This window comes from Heterodontus francisci, chromosome 19, assembly GCF_036365525.1.
Source record: "Heterodontus francisci isolate sHetFra1 chromosome 19, sHetFra1.hap1, whole genome shotgun sequence".
Lineage (NCBI taxonomy): Eukaryota > Metazoa > Chordata > Chondrichthyes > Heterodontiformes > Heterodontidae > Heterodontus > Heterodontus francisci.
In genome coordinates this window covers 49896041-49921315 of record NC_090389.1, presented here as the reverse complement: position 1 = coordinate 49921315, position 25275 = coordinate 49896041, and the positions used below count along the sequence as shown (strand labels likewise).

At 41.0% G+C, this 25275-nt stretch overlaps 1 protein-coding gene across 1 annotated transcript in view; it reads left to right on the top strand.

Annotated features, from left to right (window-relative positions):
• nampt2 (nicotinamide phosphoribosyltransferase 2) overlaps positions 1 to 25275 on the top strand; it is an 87454-nt gene that overhangs the window by 15542 nt on the left and 46637 nt on the right. Inside the window, exons 3-5 of the mRNA XM_068052314.1 lie at positions 14320 to 14423; positions 15285 to 15413; positions 16187 to 16345. Coding sequence (XP_067908415.1) covers positions 14320 to 14423; positions 15285 to 15413; positions 16187 to 16345 — 392 coding nt within the window. The remainder of the gene's footprint in view (positions 1 to 14319; positions 14424 to 15284; positions 15414 to 16186; positions 16346 to 25275) is intronic.

Genomic DNA, 25275 nt, shown 5'->3' with positions numbered 1-25275 from the left:
AGAATTGGGCAAGGAGACACCTGATGTAGTGATAGCAGGATGATTTATTAATGCTAAAAGCTATACTTAACAAATACAAGGCAGTCAATATCCTAGTCTGGGTGGCCTTTACTCTCCACCAGTGCTAGTGGCATAGATAGTTTGTGACTCCTCCTCTCTTGTCTCTCCCTTTGTCTTCTTTGAATCTGTGCACCAAAACTCTCCAGGACACTCCTTTTATTCTTCATTGCCGGTGGTTCTTTCTGTGCTCTGATCTACTTGCGCGCTCTGTGGTTAATTGTGACATATCATAACTTCAATTGGTTCCACCATTTGTCTGTCAGTCCTTTCATGAATACATTTAACCTGGACACATGTGTATGTTTGTGCAAAACAAGGTGTCCTTTGTGCACAAGCAGTCCATTGCTGTCCTCTTTCAAGCCAAACATTTGCCAGACTTGCTGACTTCTGCACCCATGATTATCACTTCAGGGCCCCGTAGGTCATGCATCTCCGACCAGACGCACCCCACTTCTTTGTTACATTTCGACTACCATCTGCTGCATAGTTTTGACACCTCTTCTTTCTCTTTCCCTTTATCTATTCATGATATCAGTCTGCCTGACTGTGTGGTTTTGACTAGCTTGAGCTATACAAGCTGTATTTTCTCAGCTTGCCATATCTGAAAACTTTTCATTGACCAAAAGCTTATACAAAACATGTTAAAAAGGTACATAAAATTCATAATATGAAAAGATATTAAAAAGCCGGTAAAAATGACAGCGTCCACATTTCCTACAAGTCCCCAGCTTGAGGACGAAATGCAGCATAGCATTGATTTGTCACTATTAATCATTTCATTAGGATAAATTTCTTAAGCATTTGAGTTCTAAATTTAAGTTTTCTATCAGTTCATCTCAGCTAGCATATAACTACAACCACCACTAGAATTAAAAACACCTGGATAAGTAAAAGAATCAGGGACAACATCCTTACCCAAGGCTGCTGTCCACGTTATATGTGGTTTCCTACCTATGACTCCCAATTTTTAAATCGCTTTTCCGCTTTGTTCATTGTTCTGTCTCATCTTAACCAGATGTTTTTGGGATGTTGTCATTCTCGCGATTATAGATTTCAGATTTAGAGGCAAAGGTGGTATGGGGTGTCCAAATTGAGCTACTGCTATTAATGTTCCTCCTGGCACCCCGAAGTTCATTCTTAATTCGGTGATATTGTGGACCGGCACAGGAAACAAGACACTGCTTCCTATTCGGGTAATCTGAGTAGGTTTGAAGCAGAACATGGGTTCTATGATGGGGAACCATCTCGTTCCATGTTTCATTTTCAGAGTGTTAGTGATAACACAGTAGATTTCTGTATGTAGGTACATGTGTCTCTGATGCTCTTCCCCCTGCCCTCCCCGCCCCCTCCCCACTTCTGGACACTCATATCACTGTCTAAAATGAATATGCATGCTGCCTTCCCAGGATTCCTGATATTACATCGAAACATATAAATTCCTCCTCTTTCTGAACAACGCTCGAGGCTCAGGATATCTCAAGTGTAATTCCGATGGATTAAGATGGTTGGGTGGAATGTGTAGGATACACAAACATATTGTTCCAGGGTCCCTTTGGTCATGGAGACCGTGCCAGTGAGGGTGCGATGTCCTGGAATTAACCTCATTAACCTTCTAGTCATCACATGATCGGGTGAGAGTCTTGTTGTCTTGGGGGGGGCGTGGATCATTTGGCCATGAGACACATAGGCAGCATGTGAGCCCATTAAGTGGGGTGATCTGTACATAAGTTTTCTAGTATTGTTTTCAGCATCCTATTTCCCCTTTCCACTATCCCTGAGGATTGTGAGTGATGTGAGATTTGTAGTTTATGACAAAAGCCTAACACTTCATGTAACTGGGAAAAATGATTCCTATAAAATGGGACCTTGATCAGTATCTACCTGTTACTGTTCTATCAATTGATTAATTATATGCAGGTGTAGGGTGTTAATTAAGGTATTCCTTGAGCACATATAAGGAGACACTTAAGGAGACTGGGGGAGGTTTTGAGTGAGGAGCTACATGTTTGTAATCCTTTTACTCTACAATAAATGTAACACTGAGTAAAGATTGGCTCCAGCATCATCCTTCCACAACATGCTTTCTGGAATTTAAAATGGTCGCAGAGGATGGTTGTCTAAAGGTGAAGGCTGGAAATTAAGAAAACATTTCTTTACATAGAAAACTAAATTCTCAGTGGCTATTGTTGAAAAATGGCAGAAAGCAAGTGTAAATTGTCAGGGTATGCTTACCCTCTGATGTTCTCTGAGTCTGAATCATATGACCAGTGGAAGAATGAAGTGGATATGTGGACACAGGTTATGTCCCTACTAAAGAGAGATCAAGGTAAGGCCTTGGTGTTGTCACTTTCTACCAAAAGTAATATCAGAAGTAAAGTATTTTGTGAGGTGGAATGCTCGTCAGTTTGATACTGATGAAGGTTTGGATCATTTGTTAGAATTCTTGCAAGAAATTTACAAGAAAGATGACCTGTTTAATAACTATGAGGCATGGTCAGACTTTGATAGATTTTGGAAAGTAGATGGTTATTCAATGGAGGGATATATCATGGACTTGAACAGACTGTATAGAAGATTGAGGAAATTCAATTTGGAGATCCCTGGTTCAGTGCTACTATTTAAATTGCTAGATTGTGCTAGGGTGTCTCATATGGATAGGCCCCTAGTTCTAACTGCGGTTTGGTTCTCGGGAAAGACTCCCTGTTGAATCAGATGTCTGCTGCCTTAAAGAAATTCCTGGGGAAACAGTCATTTCCTGCAGCCCTGGTAGAACAAACAGGCCATTCTGCGGTGACACAAAGAATGGAGGACTCAATGACTCAATGATTGCTGGATTTCGAAATGGTCCAGATACTGGAAGCAGGCATAAGAACAATGGAAGAGTTAAAGACAGGATGAATGAGGATGAAAGCACTGGTGATCTGATTATTACAGTGGAAGACAGAATTGGAACAGCAGTCATAGGTGAATGAATCTCAGGAATGCCCAAGGAACAGTTAATAGGTGCTTCAGGTTTGATGCATAGTATCATTATGCAATGAACTGCCCTAAGCAGAGGGGCAGAGTCCTCAAAATGACAAATGACACAGAGAATTCTGAGGCACAAGAGGAAGATAATAATGAATCTGAGCAAATTGTACTAGCTGCAAAGAGCTTTAGTCCTGTGAGGAATGTGTTAGTTGTAGATTCGTTCAGCTGTGCTGTGTTAGATAGTGCTTGCACATCGACAGTATGTGGAACAGAATGGTTAAAAAGTTATCAGGATTTACTCAGTACTGAGGATTGATGCAAGGTTAAGGAGTATAGCAGTACTAGCTGCTTTAGGTTTGGTGTTGACAACGCATTGAAGTCACTGAAGAGAGTAGTAATTCCATGTAAAATAGCTGGAGTAAGCCATTTTATCAGTACTGATGTAGTCTCTCGTGAGATACCTTTACTGTTGAGTAAACCCTCTACGAAAAAGGCACAAATGAAACTTGATATGGAGCATGGTGAGGCAGTTGTTTTTGGAAAGTCAGTGGGTTTGCAGTTTACCCAGTCAGGGCATTATTGTAGCCCCTTTAACAAAACCTGATGTTTCTAGTCAGAATGTTAAATAAGTATTAATGGCATCAGGTGACAAGAATCAGAGAGATAAAAAGCAAATTGTCTTAAAGTTACACAGTCAATTTGCTCATCCTTCTTGTCAAAGATTACAAACCCTACTAAAGGATGCAGGTTTGATTTGTGAAGAGTATTTGAGGATAATAGAAGAGATTAGTGAAAAGTATAAAAAAATATCAGAGGACACCATCACATCCTATTGTAAGCCTTTCATTGGCATATGATTTTAACGAGGTAGTTGCCATTGGATATAAAGGTATGGGACAAAGACAGGAATATTTTCATTCTACATTTTATAGCCTTGTCAATCAGATTTAGTCTATCTATAATAATACATAGCAAGAAGAAAAGGGTGATTATAGATAAAATCATGGAGAAATGCATAGGGACCAGACTTGGGGCACCAGCTAAGTTTCTGACTGATAATGGAGAGGAATTTGCCAATGACGTGTTTAGAGGTGTGTAAAAATATGGTGTAAAAACAAGTACATTATGGTCATGAATACCACAGCTGGAAATCCTGTCCGCAGTGGCTCTGTGAAAGGAATCACCCGGTGATTGAGGAAATGCTGCATAAAATCTTAGCTGACCAAACAAACTGCAAGTTGACTACTGTTCTGGCATGGGTGGTTCATGCAAAGAATTCACTTCAGATGGTTCGTGGGCGTAGTTCCTATCATTTGGTCAATGGACGAAATCCCAAATTGTCTTCTGTAATGTGCAACAGTCCTCCTGCTCTAAAAGGTACCTCAATTAATTCAATTTTTTCTGTACATTTGAATGCTTTACATACTGGGAGATTGGTTTTCATCAAGGCTGAGATGTCGGAGAAAATTTGAAGCACTCTAAGGCATTGTATAAGGTCATCTGAGATAGAATTTAATTCAGGCAATTTGGTGTATTCTAAAAGAGAGGTTCATAGGGAATGGAAGGGCTCTGGTCGTGTTGGTAAGACAGTAGTTATCAAACATGGAAATCAAACTGTTAAGGTTCATTGCTCATGATCAATTGGGATTGATTAAAAAAATCTCAGAATCTGAAGGGCTGATCTACAAGGAAATGAGGCGCCTTGTACCTCAACTGTTCATGTCTTTTGAGATGCGGGTCCTGAGGAACAGAATACGGTGGATCAAGGTTACGATAGTAATGTGAGCGATCATGATGCACAGGACAGAGCTATCGCATCCAGGGGCCAATTGCCCCGAGTGGGTACTCGGGTGACATATATTGCGGAGGAGTCTAATGAAGAGAGGGATGATACAATTGTGGGACGTGCAGGAAAGTCTACTGGCAAGTTTAAATATTGGTTCAATGTTCAGGATGATGGCCAAGAAGCAAGGTCCATGGACTGGCAGAATGGGGTGAAAGAGTGGAGGGTAAGAAAGCACAGTGCAAGTTCTAATAGTGGGTCTGTTGCTTCGGGAAACGATCACATACTGGAGAAAGAGCCCCCAATATTGAGAGAAGGAGATCTTACAGCAGCAGTCCCGAAAGGCATCACAGTGTTAGAAGAGGCCGTAGTTAGAACAGATTCCACAATGAAATGAAGGCTGAAGAACAGTCTTGCAATAAAACTAGAAGCAGACGTCCTCATGACCCTGAAGTTTTAGTGGCTGCCAATAAACTTGAGAATAAATTAATAAGAAAAGCAAAACATAAGGAATTAGAGAGCTGGAGAGAGTTTGGAGTTTATTCTGAGGTACCAAATAGGGACAGCTAGTCTGGTCACATAGATGGATTTGTACTGAAAAGGTCCTTCCGGATGGGACTTATAAGGCTAAAGCAGGGATAGTTGTGAGGGGTTTTGAAGAGTGACTGGGTGATACAGGTGTTTGAGTGGATTCTTCAACAGCTGGAAAAGTAATCTTGAAAATCTTTTTAGCGCTTTTGGCCACATATTCATAGAAGTGTAGATCAATTGACATAAAAGTTGCATTTCCGCAGGGTGATACTTTTCAGAGAGAAGCATTTTTGAAACTGCCCAAAGAGGCAGAAATTCAGAAGGAAAACTGGAAACTCAACAAATGCGTCTATGGCCATAATGATGTTTCCAGGTTGTGGTATTTCTCGGTGAGATCAATGTTGCTGAAAATTAATTGTGTTCAACTAAAAGCAGATTCTGCAATGTTTTATTGGTATCATAAAGGAAAACTTTCAGGCACCTTTATGATGCACGTTGATGATTTCTCATGGGGTGGTATTGTGGAATTTGAGAAATGTGTTATTCATAAAATCAAGTAGAATTTAAGATTGGGAGTCAGGCTTGTATTGGTTTAGATATTAAGCAGAGTAAGTTTGGAATAACGTTAAATCAACAATCCTATTCAGAGAGTGTTACTCCCATCCCAGTTAATTGTGCTCGATCATCACAGAAAGATGATGATATATCCAAAGAAGAGACAGAGAAATTGCAACGCTTGATTGCTCAATTAAACTGGTTGTACACTCAGACTAGACCTGATGCTAGTTCTGATGTGCTGGAGTTAAGTACTACTGTTACAGTCAAGTGAGGAGGGGTCAAAGGGCTTCCCTCTCTTCCCTCCATTTTTGACCACGACAGGTTTAGTTCTTTCTTAAAGTGGATGCACTGGCCAATTCAGTAGGTATTTGATTGCTTACTTGCTATGATCATAACAAGAACTAATTAGACACATTTTCTTTTGTTAACAAAGAAAGAGGTTAACTTTACTGTACCTAAACCGAACTAATAAAATAATAAACAACGTGCCAACATTCACCGTCCCACACACACTAGAAGTTTACACACACACAAATAGGTTAGAGTGGGGAAAGGTAGATTGGTTGAGGTAGAGTCCATAAAAACCGTATACAGTCTGTGAAGATTGGTGATTTGGCTGGCTTCTAGCTGAATTCAGTGGTCCTGAGGCTTTTAGTTTGAAGAGGTAGATGACTGGTTCAGAGGGTCTCTTGGAGTTAGTGATGTGGATGATTTCCTCCAATGGGGTTTCTGATTGTAGCTGGAGGATGCAAAGGTGGTCAGTCAACAAGCACGATTTGAAAGCTTTCAAGCTGGAATGGAGAGAGAGAGAGAGGGAGAGGGACTCCTCCCTCCACCCCCCCACTTTGGGTCTGCTCATGTCAGAGTTCAGTTGCTTCTCCTCTGCTGCAGAGAAAACACCAGTTTAAAATCACAGATGGGGGAGGGGCATGTCACATGACAGTCACTCAGTTATTCAAACATAGCAGTTAGCAGTATTTCTCTGCTTGCTAAGAGAACAGGTAGTTCCTTTAAACTTCCTGGGTCTTGGTTCTTGCTGGTATATGTACAGACATTTTGTCTCCCTTCTCACAATCCTTTGCAATGTAGGACACTGTGTAGCGAACTAGGTAAGCATCTTAAGCTGAAAGAATGAATTTGCTGGCAGTGTGTCTTTTAAAAATGTCTTTAAAAAAAATACAAATTCAGATCTCCAGTCAGTGGACGAAAGAAAATTATCATTCAACAAAACACATTGGCGTAACAACTACAATGAAACATCCGAAAGTTGAGAATATTTTAAGGGCAAAGGTAACATTAAAAAAATTAAATTTGGAGAAATGCATACTTAAGTTCCCTTCTTGAGGTGACCCAAAGAATATGAGGCTAATTATTTTTCGTGATGCTTCACATGCTAATCTTCCTGATGGGTATTCAAGTGCAGCTGATTTCATAATATTTCTGAAGGGTAAAAATGGGAAATGTTGCCTTTTAGCTTGGGAAGCTAAGAAAATAAAAAAGAATTGTCCAAAGCACTTTAGCTGTGGAAATACTGGGTCTTGTGGAGGCAGTGGATATGAGGTTCTATTTGTCAAATATTTTAAGTGGGATTCTATACAAGGGGTGTACTGAAGATGATACCCATTGAATGTTATGTAAAAATCATTCCTTGTGGGATAATGTACACTCTACAAAAACTGTGAGTGAGAAAAGACTATGGGTTGACCTTGCTAAATTGAAATATATGTGGGAGAGAAAGGAAATCTCTCAACTTAAATGGGTAGATGCAAATCATCCGCTATCCGGTGCTTTCACAAGAAGAAGTGCCTGTACAAAGAAATTGTGAGGGTTCCTAGAGAATGGGCATCTCACGATGTAATAATTTGTATAGAATATGGAATTTATTTTGATTTTATTTTGAAATGTCTGAGCATGTTAAGCACTAAGTATTAATCTAAGAGAAAGAAGGGAATCTGTTCATTGTGTATCAATTTTTTAATTATAAGCAGGTGGAGGGTGTTAATTGAGGTCCTACTTGAGCACATATAAGCAGACACTTGTTGAGACTGGTGGAGGGTTTTGAGTGAGGAGCTACATGTTTATAATCCCTTTACTCTGTACAATTATTGCAACACTGAGCAAAGATGGGCTCCATATCATTCTTCAACAACAAGCTTTCTGGAGTTTTAACAATGATAGTCCCTAACGACTGATCACCTCACTTAATAATGTTCGAAACTATTAGCACATAAGTACATGTAATTTAAGTAACCAATCAAGCATGGACTTAAAAGATTCTCCAGCTCTCTCTTCACCCGTATCCAACTTGTGGATAATACTTACTAAATACTATTCCCTTCTAATCTTCAATTGTCCTGATCCAAATTCTTTATTCCTTTTACTTGAATTTTACTCCCTCCTACCGTGAATAGTGGTTTAATGCTATCCTTATTATTTTAAAGTCAGTTTCTCTATGGAGTATGTATATATGCTTTGACGATTTAAAATATTGTCTCACTCTACTGGCCACATTAACCATTTCATGTTGTCCTGTTGTCAAGCTGAACATGTCTGAGACCCTTTCTTCTGTGCAGGTTCACCATGCATTCCCACATGTTAGTTACTTCACATGTAACACATTACATCTGCACACTTACACTGGTATCCCAGTATCATGCCACACATGTGCTATCCGATACAAGCCATTCTTGGACTTTCAGGTGATCTTATCAAAAGATCAAAAGGTGGGGGGTGTCTGTTTGAGATCTTTGCTTATTTCCCCCTGCATGGTCCTGATGTCTCGGGTAGTGGCCAGACTATCATCAGATTAGGTTCTTTTAATGAAAGAAATCATGCACAAGGCCATAACCATCTCCAAGAGAAAGCTATCAAATCACTAGTCTTATCTCCACTTTCCTGACTTTCACTGGAAAGTTATGGACTTCTTGGAAATTCTGCACTACATTAATTTAACAGTTTGAATTCTAATTCTGACAATGTTTGTTCCCAAAATTCCTTTATTAACTCTTGCATCAGCTAGATTTAATTTCCAATTCCCATTTATTACAATGCTATTTCATTTTTGAGCTCTGGAGAAACTTTACTGTCCAGTACGCATAATATCTTTAAAACAGAAATCAAACATTCCCATTTGATTCCAGGCATTACCATATTTTGTTCATTTGTTCTTTATCTTAGATGACAATTTATTTTCTCAAACGTTACTTGCTAAATTACGCATACTTTTTGCATCTCAAAATTATCCCAAATTCAAATAACAGTGTTGTTGAGGTTTTGTTAATGTTCAATTTAATTCTTCCCAAAAGAACCTTATTTCTTGATATTTACAGAAACCACCTAGCTTTTTGAAATGAAAATTTGATTATCCCCTTAAACGTCAGGTAAATTTTCCCTTTGAGTGTTTGAAATAGCTACTCATATCAATTTATTTTATCCATACAAATCTCAGAACTAACTATGCCCAGGCTTGGTGGTTTAACATGGCATTTTACATTAAAGACAGAAGTGCTTGCGACTAGTTTAGAGGTAACATCTAGGGGCTGAATTTTACAAGCCCTCCGGCGTCGGGACTCGTGGCACGGGGGCCCGGAAAAATCTTCTGGGAGAGCCCGCCTCGACCCCCGACGCCGAGAAGGCCCCACCGCATTTTACCGGCGGCGGCGAGGCCTCGGTGTGGCTCCCTCGCTGCTCAGTGGCGGGGCCTTCATTTTAATATTAAAATGAATTTAAAAACATGCAAATATACCTACCTGGTCTCGACAGCTGTCCCATGGTGGGGAAGGGGGAGCAGTGAAATTCTCACCTTGGTGGGGTGGGGGGGAGTGGGGAACAGTCTTTTGATTGGTGAGGGGGATGGTGGGAAGGGGTTAAGGTTTAAGGTTAATAAAGGTCGGGGGGGAAGGTCGGAATCTGCATAAAAGTTTCTTGGGGGGAATAGGAAATTAATGAATTGATTCGTCCTTGGGGTGTGGATGAGGGGAGTGAAAATGTTACTACATATGTAGCTTTAATTTTGAACGTTTGTTCCAGTTAAAAATGCAAGTGTTAGCAAAGGGCTTGAAGCCCTTTAAAAATGCCGCCAGTGCGGTGGCACCAGATGTCACTGCTGGTGACGGAGCGGCCACCCCCTCTATGTCATCGGGGGTGGCCACTCCGCCCCCTCCATTTAATTGAGCCCCCACCGAGATCAGAGCAGGGGGTGGGGTGGGTAATGAAGATTGGTACGGACCTGCCACTGACCTTGACGGCGGCAGGCCCCATACCGATCTCGGTGGTGGCGAGACCTCATGGAGGTCCCCCTGCCACTCGGTGCTTACCATGCAGGCTGCAGCAATTCCTCCAGCATGTTGCAATCTTTATTCTGGCGGCTGGTGATGCCACGCCATTGAATCCCCATTTGGGGAAACACGGTGCGACCCCTGTGGAGAGGGGGGGGATGGAAGTTTTTTTTCCGTGTGGCGGGGGGAGTAGGGTTAGAATGCCTCAGTTTGGTCTGGGAGGGCGGTGATGGGAAGGGGTAAAGGACAAAGGTGCCGAATGTTGGTGGAGGTGGGGGGGAGGGGGGTGCTAGTGGGGGGAGTTCAAATTTTCAATATAGGTATTCTGGGGAAGAGGGCAGGAATGTTGTGATATGCCATGGGGTGGGGGGAGGATGGGAGACTTGTCCATTCATTTTTTAACCTTTAAAGCAACTGGCCCTTTAAAAATGTAAAAGCTCATCTCGGGCTGCAAACCCTTTAAAATTGGCGCCAGGGCCTGTGCATTGGCGCTGGACACCATTGCTGGCGACGGCTCACCCACCCCCTCCACGTGATCGGTGGGGGGGTGGCCCAGCTGCCATGCTAATGAGCCGCCGCATTTGAAATCGCGGCAGCTCAGCAACATGGTCCCCGTGCATGCAGGCTGCATTTTTTATGCCTGCCGCCTATTTTGGTGGCGGAGTTTTAAAATGCAGCCCTTGATGTCTGCAGATAAGTTCTTAAATTCTTTAATTGCTGTGGTATCAGTACTCATGTGGCCCTGGAATCCATTGACACCTGTTTAAAAAAACAAAAAATCCACTGTGCTCCAGAGCCCAATGGGTTAATTTGCCTAAACATACCTATCAATTTAGAAACTGAACATTTAATAAAGCCTAATATATAAATTTACACTCAGTAATACAAAAGTTGTGTGGAAGAGAACAGCTGTCAGCAGAAAGGGTTAACTTCTCTGCTTGTTTTCAAGGGGTCAGAGGAAACTTCTCATATACATGCAATTGTGTCACTTTACATAACTTCTTAAAAAAAAATCCTGATTAATAAAGAACAAAACTCCAAACCAAACTCCATTTTTTTAAACAGTTTTTGAAACAGTTTTTTAAAATTCTTTTTGGTAGATTTTCCTTCAACTTTTTCCAAATTTATGCTTGGGGATTGAAAACAACAAAAATCATTAACAGTTTCAACTTCAAAGCAAAACATATCCATCAGAGAAGACAGCATTTTAGATAAAACTCCAATTGTTTCCAAACTTTCTAACATCTTTTTGTTAGAGGTTTCTAATCCAAGGATTCTTTTTGTTACGACCGAGATGAATAAACAAATAGGATCATCTCAAATATCCCAAATTCCAATTCATACCATTAACCATCTAAAATTCTAAACTGCCAAGCTTTAGATGTGTGAGCCTTATTATCCGGAATTAAAGACCCCCACGTCCTTTATCACAACAACCAGAATTTCACTATGGCCATCAATGAAGTTCGAGTTTACATTACTTAACAGGTTAGTTCACCTTAATAATTCCAACTTTAATTCACAATAAACGAGAGGATATTGAGAGGGGTAGAAGAAGTGAGAGACCTTGGAATGCATGTCCACAGGTCCCTGAAGGTGGCAGGACAGGTAGATAGAGTGGTGAAGAAGGTTTATGGAATGTATTCCTTTATTGGCTGAGATACAGAATTCAAAAGCAGGGATGTAATGCTGGAACTGTATAAAACGCTGGTTAGGCCACAGCTGGAGTATTGAGTACAGTTCTGGTCACCACATTACAGGAAGGACATAATTGATCTGGAGAGAGTGCAGAGGTGATTTACAATAATGTTGCCAGGCTTGAAAGTTGCAGCTATGAGGAAAGATTGGATCGGCTAGGGTTGTTTTCCTCAGAACAGAGGAGGCTCAGGGGTGACTGAATTGAGGTGTACAAAATAATGACGGGCCTAGATAGAGTAGACAGGAAGGACTTGTTTCCCCTAGCTGAGAGGTCAATTACCAGGGGGCACAGATTTAAAGTGATTGGTAGAAGAATGAGAGGGGACATGAGGAAAACCTTCTTCACCCAGAGGGTGGTGGTGGAGGCAGAAACCCTCAACTCATTTAAAAGGTACCTGGACATGTGCCTGAATTGCCGTAACCTTCAAAGCTACAGACCAGGTGCTGGAAGGTGTGATTAGATTGGGCGGCTAGTTTTTTCGGCCAGCGCAGACACGATGGGCTGAATGACCTCCTTCTGTGCCGTAATTTCATAATTTTTCTACGGTTCTATGGTTCTATTCAGACCAATACTTATTAACCAAACACAAAGCAGAATAGTCTGTGCCTTTTTAAAAAAAAAGATAAATTACATTATTTTTTTCTTGTTCGTTCTTCAAGTGCCTTTCCAAATGACTCTTATGAAACTTAAGAAAAGTCAAACTAAAGAAAATGTTAGTTCTCACAGTCCAATCATACCTTCAGTATTCTTACAACAAAAAGAGTTAAAGACAGCCCTTTAGCAGTAGAAAAGGGAACAGTAATCTTTCCTATATCTCCTTTATTTATCCTTTTTCTCTCTTAAATTTTCAATTCCTGGGGCTGGATTTTGTTCTCCCCAGGCATTGGGTTGCATGGTGGGTGGCGGGGGGGACTGGGGGGAGCCTGAAATTGGCTCCGAATGAGGCCCGCCACAGATCTCGACGCCGTGAGGGCCCTGCCAGATCCTCCTGGTGGCGGCGAGGCTCTGAGGCGCACCTCCCCGCCGCTGGGCGACGGGACTTCAATCAAAATATTCAAATCAATAAAATAAATAAACTTAAATAGACTTACCTTGAACTTGAGGGCCAGTCGCGATCTTCAGTGCAGGGGCTGGCACTCCCGTGCCTTCAAATCCCGTTCGGGAAAATGCGGCGCCACACTGGTGGGGAGGGGGTAGGAGGTAAGTTTATCAGTGTGGGAGGGGGGGGGACAGGGTTTAGTACACGTAATGGGTGTCGGGGATGGTGGGAAGGGTTGAACCTTAAACTTTGCGCAGTTTGGGGAGGAAGGTCAGATGTAAAAGTGTTTTGGGGGGATGGGCAAATAGTTATTGTAATTGTTATTGGGGGTGGGAAAGGGGTGTTAGAAATTTATTTATTTAATTTTGGGGTTTAGGACTTTCAACATTTAAATATGCCGGGAGGGCTGGCTGCCCTTTAAAAATGGCACCTGCAGCTGCGCATAGGCAACTGACACCATTGCCGGCGACAATCAGCCCGCCACCTCCACAGTATTTAGGAGAGTGGGCTGACCCAGCTATTTAAATGAGGTGCCGCACGGGAGATTGCAGCTGCTCTTTGACATGCAGGCCGCCATGTTTTGAGCTCGCCGACCAGATCGGCAGCGGGCTCTTAAAATCCAGCCTGTAAAAAAGCCAGTGAAAATGACAGAGTCCACATTTCCTACACATCAATGGGGATGAGGATGTGAGTCTTTTTTTGATATAACGGCATAGTTTTGCCAGACATTTGCCAATTTTTACCAGTGATCTTGTGGAACAGGAATAAAAATGAATGAACTTCGTTGGTGCCCATTCTTGCATCATTTCCAATGAGTTGAAAAATTACCAAGCCTTCAGAGTAATCTGGGTTCCATCTACAAATTACAGTTGCAGTTTGCCTCTGTTATAATATCCAATCTATTTTTACTGGAATTCAATAGCTTAATATCACGATTGCCTGAAATTGTATGGTCATTACAGCCTAATCTCCATTTGCAATTGCAACAAAATAGCTCTGGGGATTTGGGAGGGTCAAGGAAATTTATTGTTCTCCTTGTGTCCTCTCTTGCTATTACTTTCACATATATGGAATGAAGCATGTTAAACAGCAATATGGCTGAAGTAGATTGCAGCTTACATTGTTGTCCATATTTTAGTATTTAATTTTTTTTGCCTAAATGTAGCCATTTCTTTTTATAATTGGTTGGTGCAAAACCAGCATAATTTAGATTGTGCCCCCTGTGGCTCGCGGAGTACACTCAGTACCTAACTTTGTTTAAGTTTCCTGATTCATGAAATAATTTCAGGTATTTATTGAGTTACCTCTTTCTATTGAGGGTATCTGTTTTTTGGAAGACCTTCTCCATTAGGGTCTTGCCCTGACACATTACCAATTTTTCTTGTTAATAAATCTTATGCAGGTTCAGTTGTGACAGAGGAAAAGATTCAACAAGCCAAACAAATCTATGAGCTTCATTTCAAGCAATCTGTCTTTCATGAGGAAGGATGGCGATACATTATAACGGTAGAAAACTATTCCTTTAGAAAATTTATTAGAATGTATAAGTAGTTCCATTTGGTTCAAGCCTATGAGTATAACCTATTCATGATGCAGAATGTTTCTTTTTCATTTTTATTCTGTATTAGTTTCACATTTAAACTGTAAATACAAATATGTAGCTTTCAGTAATGTGATTTCATGTTTGAATATCAATCACTATTCGTGCACCTTGAACTTGGGTGCCCTTATTAAATTTGTTCAATAGGGGATTATTGTTTTGGGGCTTTGAATCGCCTCTGTCAGCAGCTGTGCTTGTATTATTCCCTATAATCCAGAATTTGTATTGAATTTTTTTTCACTCTGTCAAAGATCCATCCTAAAGGCCAAAAATTATCCTGATCACTGTAATTTTGTGACTTGAGTTAAAAATATATTACCCATGCACTGGAGCACATTGATGATCTGCAGCAAGTTAATGGCCTACAGCAAATAACAAAGTGAACTGGAAATTTTCAGTGATTGAAAAAAATCTGACTATGTTATCTGTTTATCTAAAGTCTACAGAAATCTGTGAAACCTTTTTTCATTATTTTTACTGTTGGCAAACCTGATTTAGATTGACTTTTTTGTCTTTTTTAAATCTTTCTCTTCCTGTATCTGAATTTATAGCCTACAGTTTGTCACCACAGTGCATTAGTGCACTACCAGCCCATCTGTTAAGTTGGTTTTCACGTCCTATTGAGTGAAATAGATCTAAAGAGGGCTTTGTATTGCTAGAAAAGAAAATGAAGTCTTATTTTTCTTCGATTGAAACATGTTAACTGAAAGTGCCTCCTTTAGTTGAAACGTAATCTGAAAGTGTCTTGCAATCTTCTTTTACTTCAGAAACACAATGGACATTTACCAGTTCGTATTAAAGCCATTCCTGAAGGAAGCATCATTCCTCGTGGGAATGTCCTTTTTACAGTGGAGAATACAGATCCCAATTGTTTTTGGTTGACAAACTACATTGAGGTTTGTTTTCACTGCTTATTATTACACCTTGATGCCTGATCCTGTCAGAATTCCTTGGTCAGGCAATTAGCATAATGTTAACAGGTGTCTGCAACAGTATTGGTGGGGAGGGGGGTATCGGTTAGCTTAGATGGCTAGAGTGTGATGCAGAAAAAATACTAACGGCACAGGTTCAATCCCTGTACCAGCTGTGATAGTTCATGGAGGCCTGCCTCCTTGCCTTGCCCTATGCTTGAGCTACACATCACCAACTGTCTCTCTCCCCTCACTGAGGGAGATGGTCAGAAAAATACAGTGGTGGCTAAATACTTGGAGGCAGAGGCAGCGGGTTGCATTAGAAATTTTAGTGAAGATTGAAATCAGTTTTATAAGTGGCAAAATCTGCTTCTCATCAGTGCTCCAAGCCATATGATGGGCTGAATTACTTTTGTGGTCCCTATTTCAGCCTGTTGTAGGCATACTGTATATTGGGAGCATGATAGGTAAGACTAGTGGGAACTCGAGTGATTCATGCTATCCCACTTCCATTTTTGATGCCAGGTTGTAGAGGAGTGGATGCAACTACTTCTTGCTCCAATTTCCACCACCATAATCTCTGCATCCCAAATACATTGAAAATATTACAACTGTTTAACAATATTGGCCCTAAACAAGTAATGAATTTCAGACTTTGAGATTCTGTGAGTTAAAATGTGCTGAATAGTCGGCCTTAAGGCTTAGGCTTTCTCCAGTAATTATTGAGCAAAAATAAATCTAAATGCTTTTCTCAACAGACTATTCTGGTTCAGGTTTGGTATCCTATCACTGTTGCTACCATATCCAGGGAATTTAAGAAGATTCTAGCTCTGTACTTACACAAAACATCAGGAAGTTTGGATGGTCTGGAGTTCAAATTACATGACTTTGGTTACAGGGGAGTCTCTTCTCAAGAGGTACTACTATTTTAAATTTCATTTTCACATTGGATGTAATTGTCCTTCTGTGCTTTATAATGTAATTTTGTTTTGGGATGACTAATAAACCATTCTGATGCACATGATTGCAGTGATGTCTGGACAGTAAATATAGCAGACATGTGAACTTGGAGATGTTTCAATCAAATGAAACAAGATTTGGTAGTTTTTATTTAGATCATTTGTTCAAATATGTTGGGTTTCAATGCTTCCATGTCTTGTATGCGAGGGAATCAGGGCTGCCACTCAAATGTGCCAGACTGTAATTGCTTTAACAACTTCTTTTGCATTAACATGAGTCAAAGGGTTTGTTTCTGCAATGTAGAAATTTAGCTTCTAAGATAGAAAGTTCTAATTAAAATGACAGAAGGTGTAGTGTTGACCAATGATGAGAAGTTTTCCTTGCTCTGCAACTAATACATTGGAACCAAGGTGCACTGAATATCAGAAAATTGGGCAGATTGTTTCCTCTATTTTAAATTAATGGAGGACAATCAGATGATTTCCTTAGCAGAAATGAACCCAATTTTTTTTTGTGGGCTATGCCTGGATGCAGACTCATGAACACTCCTTTATGTCTTTCGAATAAATATGGTTTACGTTCACTTTGCTCCCTCTAAATTCTAACATTTTTCAGGGTGGTTTGCTTCTGAATATAATTGTATGAATTAATTTTTAAGCTTTTGAATTAAAATTCTTCCATTCTGTGCTCCCTTTGCCACAAAGAGTCCTAATACATGGAGGAAAATGTGTTACTGTTTGGTTGACATTGCTGGCAGTTTGTTGAATTTTTTTAGCTTATCAGTTTTGTAAGTTAATTGGCCATTTAAGTGTTGTAACAAAGTGCATCTCAGTGAAAATGATGGAAATTTATCTTCAAAAGTTAGAGTGAACAATTGTCTGGATCTGATGGTCTGAATGACCTATTCAAGGTGAGAATCTCAGACTCCACACTGGTAATTAAATGCCTACATTACAAGGTTGGATGCTCACTTCTTCGGATCATGGACCCAGTCACAAACTGGCCCCTAAACCAACTGAAGCTTGCAGCTTTGCACCTCATGATCCTAAAAAGACCTTCATGGGCAACATGCTTTCTTGGGCATAAATATCTCTTGTAAGTGATCAATAAATAAAGCAGCACACTATCTTAATCTTTGATTTTGTTGATTTTTGTATTTGAGGAGCTAAATTCCTGCTGAAGGTTGATGCACACTCTTATGTGTGGACTGTTCATACAGACCCCATTAAAGCTCATCTCCAGCATGTTTCTATCCATAAATGAACATTATTCTGAACAAGATGTTAAATAACATTTTCTGACATGATATAAGACCTCAAAACAGAAGCCCTGAACAACTGATTCTAATTTCCTGGGAGGAAATATTTTGCACCTTTTTCCTCCAATCCCCCGAATTCTGCTGAAGGCTGAACCAATGGGAGCAATGTTGTTGGTTTAATATGATCATTTACCTGCTGACAAAGTTATATCCTTGGATCTGTTAAAGCTGAAAATAATAACGTAGATCTGGTTTCCCCAGACTGCTCCAAGCTGGCAGAGGGCATTGTGCAGAGCTTCTGCTCTCTGCAGCCACTGCTGCATCTGACATGTTGTGCTGCGGATCCAGAGGCACTGCTGTTTCTACCCCCATACCTATTGCAACCTTTGTGTGAACAGGTCACCAAATCTGCTGCCCTCCCTATCAGGATGCAGCAACACTATCTGGAAAATCCAGAAACTCACTACAGCATTTTCAAAAACAATCCCGAGTATTTCCAGACACTTTGCAATAGCAGAAGTTATTAAAAATTACCTTTTCTGCAATTTGGGTGCCTGGCCCTTTAAGAAACATTAGTTAAGGGCTCATCTTGCATCTCTGCACGTCAAAGTGATATACACATTTGTTGCCAGGATCAGCATGGTCTAAATTAGGTATCCTGGCATTTCATCAGCCGGTTGGGCTGTGTGACACCAGGATAGCACTGTCTCACAGGCTGGGGACACTTGTGCTGGCTCCATTTTGAAGAGGCCTTGCCACACAGGTTGCGCTGGAAGCAGCGAGCGGCACTGCACAGCCTAGCATGTTGGCACTAAGCCTCCATTGCACCACCTCCAACAGTACTATGGAGATGCATTTCACATCCAGCGTCTTTATACATATTTACTCCAGCAGGAATTTTAAAATTTATTTTTTTATTTATTTATTTATTTTTATTTAGTGAAACAGGCCCTTTGGCCCACCGAGTCTGCGCCAACCATCAATCACCCATTTATACTAACCCTACTCTAATCCCATATTCCTACCACATCCCCACCTGTCCCTATATTCCCCTACCACCTACCTATACTAGGGGCAATTTATAATGGCCAATTTACCTATCAACCTGCAAGTCTTTTGGTGGTGGGAGGAAACCGGAGTACCCGGCGAAAACCCACGCAGACACAGGGAGAACTTGCAAACTCCACACAGGCAGTGCCCAGAATTGAACCCGGGTCGCTGGAGCTGTGAGGCTTTCCAACTAATGCTAATATTATTAACAAAATTGCAATGGGCAAATTTAGTAACAGGTTCAATAACAAGGATACCCATTAATGAATCTTCATGACAATGTGTTATCTCATCTTTAACTCACCCAGTTATGTGCAGGAAATGCAAAATTGGTGTGGCTCCATTTATTTTAGACTTTGAGGAATATTCTCCTTTATATAACAGACAATATTCGTGGATCCATTGGAGTGCAATTCTACAGTATAGTTACTGCTGTTGTGGTGCCCGCTAGTGTTGAATTAACAATATGCAATACACTATTTTTCAGTGACATGTCCTTCTGGTTCATTTTATTGGAACAATGTAGACACTATTATCTTGGATCAGTGTAGACACTATTGTCTTGGGAGTAATGAGTTGAAAAGCTGTCCCTAGGTTTTCCAACACCTCCCTGTATTTTTTGGTGGATGGCGATACTGCTCCTCGACATCCAGAGGAATAATCCCAAGGCAGAATATCCAGCAGATTTTTATAGAGGTGACTGAGAGGGTCAGTGATAGCAGCATCACCCCCAGAACCTGCATTCAATGTGGGAAGAGGTTCAATCACCTCACAGTAGCAGCAAAGGTGAGCACATCCCTTCATTTCTCCATCTTTGAGAACACCTGCCAACACTCAGTACTCTCAACAATTCTCTTTACAAACAATTCCTGCTGAGGCGCACATAAAAGGAAGAAAAACAACTTGACTTTTACCTTCAAAGCTCATGTTGGGGTCTGGCATTGTCCCTTTTAAAACAATTTATCATGTGATTGCTCACCAAAGCTATGCTCATGATCCTCTAATTTTCTCTCACACCATGCAATCGGTGCTAAAGTTGATAGCTCCTCCTTTGATAATTTTTCCATTAATTACTCTTCATATTTCTGTTCTCTCCCATGCTATTCTTTCTTCATATCAACGGCCACTGCTGCTCTTCATTAAACCTTATCTGCAGTTTTTCTTCATTCTTAACTTCTATCATATCACACACCTATCGTATTCACAACTTCCAGTGCGATGCTTTGTCAGTCCGATGGCTGATTCTTGATATCCTCCAATGCTTTAACAATGGAACAGTGAAAATTTTGTTTTCTAATTCGTCCAAGGTTATGAGGTAGATTTTTACTGCCACCCAAGAGTAAAGTTGGCATTGTTGATTGGAATGGAAATAAAAATAGGGTGGTTTCTATAATGTGCAGCTGATCTTCAATGTTAGTTATATGCCCAGGCAACAAGCTGAAAATCTGCTGCCATGTCTCTTCTGAATCTAACCAATTACTGCCCTTCATCTTTGATGGCTACATTCCCTCTTTCTCAATCAAAATTTTTGCTCTTAACTCCTCTGGCCTCAAATAGTACTCTCACATCTCCTTCAATGTTAGAAGTTATTTCCAAGAGGTTTATTTTCTTTCATGCCAAACAAGCACTTCGTTTACCTCAATTACAACTCTCTAGAATGCCCAAGTCCATCCAACATAGGAATACTGCTTCCATATTTGGGAAATTACTCTCACACTTTCTCTTGCACTCCTGGGCAGGATATAATGGCAACAGTAACCTATTAGCCAATTCATCCCTTCATGTAACCTCCAACCCTCTCTTCCTTTTTCTAGTCTTCACAATTTTGTTATTCCTTTGAATCATATTCTTCCTGAGCTTCAAGTTAGCAGCCTTGCACAATCTTCCCCCTCCTGGTTTTGAATTCAAGTTTCATGTACACAGTCTCCTACTCTAAATCATCCTTCCACAAGCGATATGGAAATTCTTGACCCTCTCAGTCTTTCCTTCCTCTTTCTGGCTTTTAAAAGCCAAGTTTGACATCACCTATTCATAACTTCCCAATTTCCTCTTCAGATCAAGCAGCATGGTAAGAATGATCAGTCTATTAATTGCAGACTCATGCTGTTTTAGCTCTATTCACAATCCAGTTTCAGTGTAACTGTTATTGGAATTGGTGGATGTATAAATACAGTGTTAATCAACTTGGAATTATTTTAGTTTAATTTAGGAATAGTGAAACTGACAATAATTTGATATTGGGATCAGAAACTGTTACCTACGCTGGCATACAACACTATGGATGTGTCATTTAGCAGATTTAGCACCTGTGGGTGTAGCAAATGAAACTGGCCAAGTCATTTCACATGTCTTTGAAGAAAAGATCATTGCTGCCGCAGCTCAATTCTTTTCATATCACTAGCCATTGATGAAAGAAAGGTGCTGCATGTCACACGGCGTGATCTAGTTGAATTAGTTAGTCTGTGCTGTATGGTTAAGGTCTCCACAAGTTAAGAAAATGTGTGTATGTTGGGGGGTTAGGGGGTTGGGGGGCATGATGGGGAGAAAACTAGGGGAAAGAAAAGGGAAATTGCGCATATGTAGTATTCACTGAAGTCATATGACAAGCTCCATTAAAAGCTTGGCTCATCGTGTGTAAAGCATTGAATCCATTTTACTGTTTCATGCCAGCTACAAAAGTTAATTTGGGAGCAAACCATAATGCAACCTTGGCTTGGGTCAGGTAGGTGTAAGGTAGCCTGGTATCAATTGGTAGCATAATGGTAAGGTTGCTAAACTAAGAACCCAGAAGAGTGGGCTAATGCTTTGGTGATGTGAGTTCAAATCCTGCCATAGTAGCTGGGGGATTTTAAATTCAATTAATAAATCTGGAATTAAAAAGCTACTCTCACTGTTGGTGATCATCAAATTACAGGATTGTCATAAAAACCCATCTGGTTTGTTAATGCCCTTCATGGGAAGAAATCTACCATCTTGTGAACCTGGGTCCACAGCAATTTGCTTGACTTTTAACTGCTCTCTGAAGTGGCCAAGGAAACCACTCAGTTGTATCAAACCACAACAGAAAAATTGAATAAGAATAAAACTGAACAGACCACCTGGCATCAATCTAGGCACCATAAATGACAATGACACACGCTGCTCAGTCGCACTGCAAAGTCCTCCTCACTAACATCTTGTGCCAAAATTGGGAGAGTTGTTCCACAGACTAGTCAAGTAACAGCCTGATGTAGTCATATTCACCTAATCAGACCTTATAGCCAATGTCCCGGACTCCTCCATCACCAGAGGTGGGGGTACAGTGGTATACAGTCATGAGGCAGTGGCCCTGGGGGGTCCTCAAAATTGACTGCAGAATCCATGAAATTTCATGGCATCAGGTCAAACACAGGCAAGGAAAGGACCTGCTGATTACCACCTACCACTACCACCCTCCCTTAACTGATGAATTAATGCTCTGCCATGTTGAATACCACTTGGAAGAGGCACTGAGGGTAGCAAGGGGACAGAATGTACACTGGGTAGGGGATATCAATATCTATCACCAAGAGTCGCTTGGTAGCACCACTACTGACCAAACTGGCTGAGTCCTGAAGGACATGTCTGCCAGACCGGGCCAGCGGTAAGTGGTGAGAGAACTAAGACAAGGCAAAATTCTGCTTGGACGTGTTGCAACAGTGCTATCAAGCGGCACTTAATCAGCAATAGCTTGCTCATTGATGCTCAGTTTGGGCTCCACCAGGACCACTCGGCTACAGACCTCATTACAGCCTTGGTCCAAATATGGACAAAAGAGCTGAATTCTAGAGGTGAGGTGTGTGTGACTGCCCTTGACATCAAGGGAGCATTCAACTGAATGTGGCATAAAGGAGCCTTAGCAAAATTTAAGCTTTTTAAAATTCTTTCTTGGGATGTGGATGTTACTATCAAGGACAACATTTGTTGCCCATCACTAATTGCCCTTGGACCAAGTGGCTTGCTAGGCCATTTCAGAGGACAGTTAAGAGTCAACCACATTGCTGTGGGTCTGGTGTTGCATGGAGGCCAGAGAGCAGGTAAGGATGGCAGATTTCCTTCCCTAAAGTGAGGGCCTTAGTGACCCTGATGGGTTTTTGATCACAATTTCATGGCACCAATACTAAGACTAACTTTCAATTCCTGATTTTTATTAATTAATTGAATTCTAATTCTACCAGCTGTCATGGTGGGGTTTGAACCAGTGCCCCAGGCCATAGGATCACTAGTCCAGTGATATTACTACTATACCACCATCTCCCCCTCTAGTGGGAAGTTAATTGGAATCAGGGGAAAAACCCTCCACTGATTGGAGGCATACCTTGCACAAAGGAAGATAGTTGTGGTTGCTGAAGTCCAATCATCTCAGTCCAGGACATCACCACAGGAGTTCCTCAGGGTGGTGTCATAGGCCCAATCATCTTCAACTGCTTCATCAATGACCTTCCCTCCAACATAAGGGTAGCAGATGCAAGGGAAAGCCACCACCTACAATTTCCCCTACAAGTCGCACAGCATCCTGATTTGGAACTCGATTGCCATTCCTTCACTGCCACTGGGTTAAAATCCTGGGACTCTTTCCCTAACAGCACTGTGGGTGTTAGCTACACCAAATAGACAGCAGCGGTTCAAGAAGATGGCTCACCACCACCACCTGCTCACAGGCAGCTAGGGATGGACAATAAATTCTGGCCTTTCCTGCGACACATCCGAATAACAAATAAAATAGAAGGCTGTACCTTTTTACTTACTGAACAGGATTGCATTTAGGATTCTTCCCAATTTCTTCTTTTGTGTTTACTTGCTTTAGTTTAAAAGCCAGATTCCTGTGGCTTCTAAGTACAAACATTTTTAAAATGAGCCGTAAAGTTAGTAAAATGCAAAGTTACTTAGCTTCTATAGATGGCATTTTGTGCTAAACTGCATTTGCAAATCTCAGATTTAGATGTAGTTATTGAAATTACTTGTGCTTTGAGACAATATCCCAGTCAGCAATTTGGTCTTTCTCTGCATTCTGGCTAATAGCAGGTTTGTAAAACCACTATTCCTTAAATGCAGTTGATGAATAATAAATTGACACATTACAGAAATCTTCATTTAGAAAAAGGTAGACATCATTCAGAAATTCAGAACTTTCCTGGACTAGAGAAGGATGATGCAGTTGAGGGGTCAAAGACAGAGTCTGGTCAGAATTAAGGAGCAATAGAGGAGCTATTATGCTACTGAATGTATACTATAGTCCACTAAATAGTGGGAAAGAGATAGAGTAGCAAATTTGCAGGCAAATTGCAGAAAGATGCAAGAATTACTGAGCAGTGATAATGAAGGACTTCAACTATCCTAATATAGATTGGGATAGTAACAGTTTAAACGGTAAAGAAGGGGACCAATTCCTGAATGTGTAGAAGAGAACTTTCTCGATAAGTGTGTTTCCAGCCCAACAAGGAAGAAAGCAGTCATGGATCTAGTTCTGGGGTGTGAAGTGGAGCATGTTTCAATGAGAGAGCATTTGGGGAACAGTGATCATAATATCATCAGGTTTAGAATGCTTATTGAAAAACACAAGGTACAATCAAGTGTAAAAATATTTAATCAGAGGAGGACTAACTCCAGTGAGTCGCATATGGATCTGGCCCAGATGGATTAGAATCAAATATTGATAATCAAAACAATAATTTAACACTGGGAGGCCTTTAAAGAGGAGGAGATATATTCCCATGAAGGGGAAAATAAGGGAAATGAAAACTAGAACTCCCTGGTTGACTGAAGATCTGGGCTGCAAATTTTGGTTCTGTTGCATCTGTGGTTTTGGTGTTGATAAAAAAAATGATGCCTGCGCCTTGTGCACACACTTCCGGCACAGCCTGTGTCAAATGTCATTTGGTGAGGGCGTTAGGGCAGGCAGAATAAGCAGATCAAAACATCAGCCAATGTGTAATGCCAGCACTGCCAATTTCAACCTCATCGCACCAGCGAACGCCCTCTTTTTAACACCAACAGTTGAACATGCATTCCATGCCCCCACCCCAGACTAGCACTATTTAAAGGGATCATTAACGACTTGCAGGTTAGTTGCTGATTAATTTCTATTGGCTCTGTTTGAGATTATGGAAGTGCTTGGTGATTTGCAGAGCTGGTTAAAGTTGATGAAGTCGACAGGGAGTGGTGCTTCATGGGGAAAAGGCCTTGGTTGTGACTTCAAAGGTTCTTGTCAGACCACTTGCTCCCAGTCATGTATGCTATAGTTACCGTTCCCCTTGTGTTGCAGCATGAGATGGAGATGGAACAGAGAAAGAAAAGGATAATCTGATCACAGAGGGAGGAGGGAGAGAAGGGCTTCCAGCTGAGGCCTTATCCACCTAGGGTCTTCCTAGAGCATTTCTCTTACATCCACCTAAACCAGGAGCAGCATGTGCATCATCTGTGTTTTGCGAAGTAGGTGCTCACAGAACTCTGCCACCTCAGAGCAGGGCAAGGAGGGCACTGTCAATGGCTGTGAAGGTGACCGTAGCCCTGAAATTCTTTGTGCCAGGATCCTTCCAGGCTGGAGCTGGCGACTTATGT